Source organism: Hermetia illucens, chromosome 1 (genome assembly GCF_905115235.1).
Source record: "Hermetia illucens chromosome 1, iHerIll2.2.curated.20191125, whole genome shotgun sequence".
Lineage (NCBI taxonomy): Eukaryota > Metazoa > Arthropoda > Insecta > Diptera > Stratiomyidae > Hermetia > Hermetia illucens.
This window is the reverse complement of record NC_051849.1, coordinates 149,274,028-149,280,223: the sequence shown is the minus strand read 5'-3', so window position 1 is coordinate 149,280,223 and position 6,196 is coordinate 149,274,028. Positions and strand designations below refer to the sequence as shown.

The window sequence follows — 6,196 nt, the reverse complement described above, 5'->3', positions numbered from 1 at the left end:
GTCTCTCGACGGTGGAAGAGATATCCTGCTGATCGGACAGTAAAAGAGGTTGATGACAGCCATCAAAATTGCTCTTTGGCTGGCTGCTACACAGATGCGTCGGCTGGGTCCTGAAGAGGCATCACAAGACCTAGCTGAATGCGAAATCGTGAAAGTGGATCGATTAGTAGAAGGAATTAAGGTTCTATTCTTCGTTGCGAGTGATGCCGTGCGTGATACCGATAATGTGCAGTACCGACGAATCTCTTGGCAAGTGAAGCGTATTGTCCATATAAGAAATGACGGCTATGTCCACCAGAATACCAGAGAGTGTCGGCGGACCCTCACACTGATTCCTCGCATTTAGCAGTAGATTCAGCAATAATATAGCGAAATGAACTATTCCCTGACAATTACCGTAACAAAGAGGGAATTTGTGATTGCGGTGGTAAGGGAAGCAAACGCTCCTGCTGATAACCATAATGAACTGCGTACCGCATCACCAAAGGAGTCGCCTGTGATCGCAAGTCTCTCAAAAGCCCTGTGAGGAACGTAAACAGTCCACTTCTCTTATCAATGACGGGCAGCTGAGGAAGAGAATAGAACACTTCACCACAGTTCTTAACCATATCATATTCAGTGAGGTTCCACCTCTGGTGGATGAAGTGGTTAGTTATCATGACATACTAATCTGGACTAACAGAGGGAAAATCATTTCGGCCATTAATGCACTCAAACAAATAAAAAGCCGCCGGGCTTGATGTTCTCCTCGCAAAGCTGCTTCTGCAGATCTACTACTTCCACCCGTACAGAAATTTTGGAAATCAGAGACCTTTCCCAGAGACCGGAGGAAATTGATGATCGTTAAGATTCGATAGAAGAACACCCATTTTGAGTGCAACAATTAGAGGGGTATCTACATGCTCCCTGGCCTCACAACGATAATAGATAAAATAATTCCGGAACAGATCAAGGAATATCTCGAACTCTTGATGGACAAAGAACATTTTGGAACAGTGTGCATACTTGGTTCTTTGGATTTTGACTGCGCCAACTGGCGATGTATCTGGTGTGCTCCAAGCAGGAGGGGCGTTCAGGAGAAACTAATAGCTATTATCAGAATGACTTATGATAATGCGAACTGTCACGTACTACACCGAAGTAAAATTTCAGACGAATTTAAGATCCAAAACGAAGTCCGACAAAGTAGTCTTCTCAAAGAAATCATTTCTTCTTGCTATCGGTTCTTCATGGAGCCTTGTTCCAAGGGACTACGACATCTTTTCTCAAAGACCTCAATTACAGTGATGATATCTTGCTCTCTCTCTCTCACCAAGCCATGGACCTGAACCAAATGGTTCTGGATTAGAAAAGGAAGCAAGTAGAATTGGGCTGTAGATAAATGCCGACAAAACCGAGGTTCTCAATTTGACGGTGCTTCACACTCGCCCTATCTGCATTAATTTGTTTATCTAGAAAGAGATGTTTCTGCCGTTGGTCTCTGGTTGCCGTTCGACGCAATAACAGATCCGTCGTTACTGCCTTGTCTAAAATCTAAAAATGCATTTATCTCAGATCAAGTTAAGACTGCTCTGTGCTATTGTTCTTTCTATGTTGCTATGTTACTACATGAGAGTGGAACATAGAAAGTGACTCAGAAGCTTCAAACCTTCGTGAACACCTGTCTGCGGCCTGTTTTCGGGGTACGCTGGCATGATGTTATTTCGAACGAAGAACTTGGTCGGCGAACAAACCAGTTACTCACGAACGAGTTGATCAGAAGGGGGAAGTGGCAATGGATAGATTATACATTAAGGAGGGGTGACAATTCGAATTGTACGATAGCGCAATGATTGAAGCACTATGCCCCACTAAGGGATGAATGGTAGCCATTAGATCTTATCAGAGAGTTGCATCAGTTACCCTTTTAATCACTACTGCACGCTCTAAACTCCATCGCTTTTAAGCTTCCTCCTACTTCTAGGGATATTTTCTTGAAGACTGCTTATGAATTCGTTATTGTTGCTAAACTAAGTATTTTACCGTATTTCACTATCAGTAAAAAATATACAATCATAATTTTACAAATAGAGTGTCCCAAAAGGAAAGCATACTCCATTGAACTTCCAAACAGCTTTACCTTGTTTCCATCCCCCTACGTTTTAGCACAGAACGAAAAGCATCGACTGATACCATTTCGTCTTTACTTGTCCAATTATTCCTCGCCTCCAACCATAATTCTTCGAAGTTGCTTTCCTCTTGCAGATCATATCCAATATTGGAAAATATTCTCCTAATTTCTTCTTTGGTTCTGGGCAAAAAATACTCACGATGGCTCACTCCAAAGGCAGTGGGCGTACTTTGCCACAACATAGTCCGGACACTCGTCTCTTCAGTTAAGCTGTCCATATCGGCCCGGATAGTCCCTAGACCAACTTTTGGTAAAGTTCTTTCCACAGATTGTGATGGCATTCCAGCCGGTTCAACTTTACAAGCTGGGTCATCGAAGTACACGTCCCGTGAAAAATTCCGATAGGTCGTGAGAGTAGGAGCATCTGCCACAAACACATCATCCAACCTGCCAATATCCGGGACTGAATGCCGACAGTCCAAGAGGTTCATAAACTGCTTGAACTGAACTTTGTCATTTTCGTGGAGCATTTTAAAATGATGCAGGAGAAGTCTGATCTTGTCCTCTTCAACTTCGAGGAAATGGTCTTTCATGATACATAGACAGGCTTTCAGGTCCAGCAGTCCTGTGAACTGAGAATCCATTTCTTCGGCTTCCAAACGCATATCTTCCATGTCATATCCCATTCGCTTCTTCAGGCAATGACGAACGCGGTTCAAATAGGCTATGCTTTCGTGAATTCTGGTTTTTGTATCGTAGGGATCACGGTTGTAAATCAACTCCTCGCCGGAGTAACGGTCGGATTTAGTGGACACCCCAAAGATGTAATCTGCTGGAAGCTTCTTGAGTATTTGATGCCTGGATAAAGAAAATCAAAGGTAAAACTTTAAGAACTAAGGAAGTATCTACTATTGTTATAACATCCCTGCAGGCATAGAATTTTCATGCATACTTACGGCTGTAACGGTTTTCCTAGTTTGCTTCTAACTCTATCCAAAAATTCACGTTGTCGAATGTTGGAAATGCACAAGTAGTCTGGAAACAAAGGGTCATTCAGGGCCCTTTTCACAAGTTTTCCCCCAGCTTCCACTTTCGTTTTATTGCCAAAAGTAAGTTTGGGATCAAAGGATGGTGACTGATATCTAAGACAGAAACATTAATAATTAAAGATTGATCTCATATTTAACCACCATTGTTTCATCACTTCCTGTTAATCCTTTCAGCCGGGAAATAATGCTTGTGTGAGAGGAGGTATTTATCGTGACCCTCTTCATGTTCATAGATGACTTGAAATGATGTCTTATTCGGCAAAACAAGATCATAGAGGGGTACGCCAACCTCAGTGGTGCGCCCAAATGTCGTAGTCTCATTACTGATGTCCTCTGGCTTCGAAGAACAGTCGCGACTTTTCCCCAAAGGACGCTCCTTCAGGGATTTGTATTTTGCTTCGTAGACTTTATCATAGAACTCCTGAAATTTGGTTTTCTCTGGTGGGCAGATGCAATCCTCGATTCCTTCGTAAGTCGAAGGCTTTCGTGGCAGATCCCTGGCATGTATTTCAGCTTCTTTGAATTGATTCTTATTTTTTTGAAACAGATTTTCTACATAATCCTCCACCAAGTATTGATGGGATAAGTCCGAAACAGTTTCTCCCAACTGATTGGCAGCTCCCGCCTATGATAGGATTTATTAAAAAATATTGCAAATCTCAAAAATACAAGTTACCGAGCAGATCAACGGATTCCTATCTACAAATTTGCCTTTATTGGCCATTTGAAACGTGGTTTGAACATGAAATGAAGTTTCCCAATTTCGTTGGCAGTTTTTGATGGCTCCTGAAAATACAAAATTATTTGCCAAAAATTTGACTGCGGGGAAGTAGCCAATTCAAACCCAAAAGATTCATTGGATTTCTTTTAAAAAGCCAATGGATCGACTTTCTCAAATCATTTACAAAGGTATATTATCGTACTTGCGTGCAAATAGGGACTTGGGGGTCACCACGCCGGAAACAAGAAGGTTTTCGAAATATCAAAGAGCAATTTGAATTCCAAACTGAATTATTGAGAGACAGACACCGATGCTCGCGAAAGGGCCCAGATACAATTTTTATCCCACAAACACTCAGTTATTGCCCTGTGAGATTATACTTACCATAAGAATACACACAAGATAAAAATTTGTGGGCTATAGCAACTGGAAAATTTCGGAACTTTACTGCTACAGAAAAGCCAACAACGCCTCGGGTAGGGACTGATCTTACATTGAAGATCTTTGTCTATCGAAAACCGACTATGATTTGTTTCTGGATTGTGCGTACACTCCTCGACAACGGTAGCGATGGCCCTCAGAATCCTCAATTTCTCCAACAAAAGCGGAAATTCCAACGATATAAGCTAGACATTCTGAGTCTAGGCGAAGTGTGATGCTGGGAATTTGGAGGGCTCTCCTCTCCCTTTTGCTGCAAAGGTGACATTGTGATCGTGATGGATGATCTAAATGACAAGTTGAGGTATGACAAAGCCTTGCCCGGATATGTGATGGGGAACGTTCTTGGCGACCATAATGATAATTGTTGAAGGTTTATGGATTTCTCCAACTTCCACCGACTCGACATTTGTAGCGCACAGAGCCTGTTATAAGGTCAGTTAGGTTTCAATTGACCGACACCGTACGAGCAAGATTGACCACATTGCATTCTCCAAAGCTTAATGAACATAGAGCAGGGTGGTTTTCGCAATGAGTCGTCCTGCATTCATCATATCAACACCCTACGGATCATTTTGGAGCAGTGCGTGAAGTTTTGACCTTCGTTTCACCTGCTCGAACGATTTCAAGTCAGCTTTCGATAGCATCTACAGGGAATTTATATGGAATGCTCTAGGTAGGATGGACAATTCGAAGAATTTCTGTTATCAGAGCGGCAAATGATGGCGCAGAATCTCATATACTATAACGAGATAAAATCTCAGAGGAACTTGAGGTCTAAGGCGGAGAGTTCACCAAAGTTGCATCTTATTACCGATATTATTCTTCTTATTATCGGTGACGCTCTTAATGTTGCTTTGTCCGGGGAACCTGAAGGAGTTTGGTTGACGATGACATCTTTCCTCAAACGCTTCGACTAAGTTCATTACATCTGAAGTGGCTGTCGATAGGTCAGACACTAAAGAAGGGAAATAAATACATCACCGGCTATGCCATGCAATAGAACCCACTCTCCCAAGATTGTCGAAGAGTTGGTCGTAGGTAGAGGAAAACCGCAAACAATGACGCGTAGGTGTCGTTAACGTGCTATACCCCACCAACGGCTGAATGACAAACGATATTTATTTCCGTCATTCTGTTTTTCGTCGTTCCGTTCTGGCAAAGCCAAAAAAAAAGTATCTTTTAATTTTTTATTTATTTTTTTTTTCTTCAATTTGTCGCCATCTGCGTAGCGAATCCTAAATATGCAACGTAACAAAGATTCACAGTCATAATGTTCAGAGAAACAGGTGATTTCCATACTCCATCAGTAAAGTCCTTTAACCATAGGAAGAAAATCAATTTGCTGGTAGTAAAGAAGGATATAACCCAGACTGCCATACTCAAAGGACTTAATGAAAGAGCGAATTGTAAATTCAGAGTCCAGGATCCCTTAATATCACAGGGAGCATCTGGCAGGTCATCAGTACATATATTACCACAGAAGACCCCAACAACGATATAATAATAATAATCGTTGGCGCAACAATCCACATTGGATCAGGGCCTTGAAGTGTGTTAGAGCACTTTATTCAAGACCGTAACGGTACACTACAGTACATTGTAGGAGACAATGTGGTCAGCATTGCGCTCGCCCGAGATTATTACCCTGATTTGACTCAGGTACTCATTCACAGCTGAGGCGACTGGTATCCGACGTCAAATCACGATACAAATCCCACTGCCACCAGCGATATTTGAACCGCGACCAAGCGACTATCCGGACAACAACGATATAATAACTCGAAAAATGGAAAGCTCCAGTTGCATCGTTCAAGATAATCATTAAGGTCCTTCTAGCCCTGATGAGCTCTACCGAACATTGCACACATAGCAGTT

General features: G+C 42.1%; 1 protein-coding gene across 1 annotated transcript; it reads right to left on the bottom strand.

The window, feature by feature from the left end:
* Positions 1-2,009: 2,009 nt before the first annotated feature.
* LOC119661516 (EF-hand domain-containing family member B-like) lies at positions 2,010-4,027 on the bottom strand. The gene is made up of 4 exons (XM_038070892.1): positions 3,836-4,027; positions 3,315-3,784; positions 3,067-3,252; positions 2,010-2,968 (listed from the first exon to the last, which is right to left on the bottom strand). The coding sequence occupies exons 1-4, from the start codon at positions 3,881-3,883 to the stop codon at positions 2,116-2,118; spliced, it is 1,557 nt and encodes a 518-aa protein (XP_037926820.1). The 5' UTR covers positions 3,884-4,027; the 3' UTR covers positions 2,010-2,115.
* Between the last annotated feature and the right edge of the window lie 2,169 nt (positions 4,028-6,196).

What these genes read in the sequence shown, in the direction of transcription:
- LOC119661516 (XM_038070892.1), bottom strand. Translation starts at nt 3,883, where the DNA reads ATGGCCAATAAAGGCAAATTTGTAGATAGGAATCCGTTGATCTGCTCG. An exon ending in GGAATCCGTTGATCTGCTCG is followed by an intron (nt 3,785 to 3,835) that starts GTAACTTGTATT and finishes ATCCTATCATAG; the next exon opens with GCGGGAGCTGCCAATCAGTT. An exon ending in GCTGAAAGGATTAACAGGAA is followed by an intron (nt 3,253 to 3,314) that starts GTGATGAAACAA and finishes TTTCTGTCTTAG; the next exon opens with ATATCAGTCACCATCCTTTG.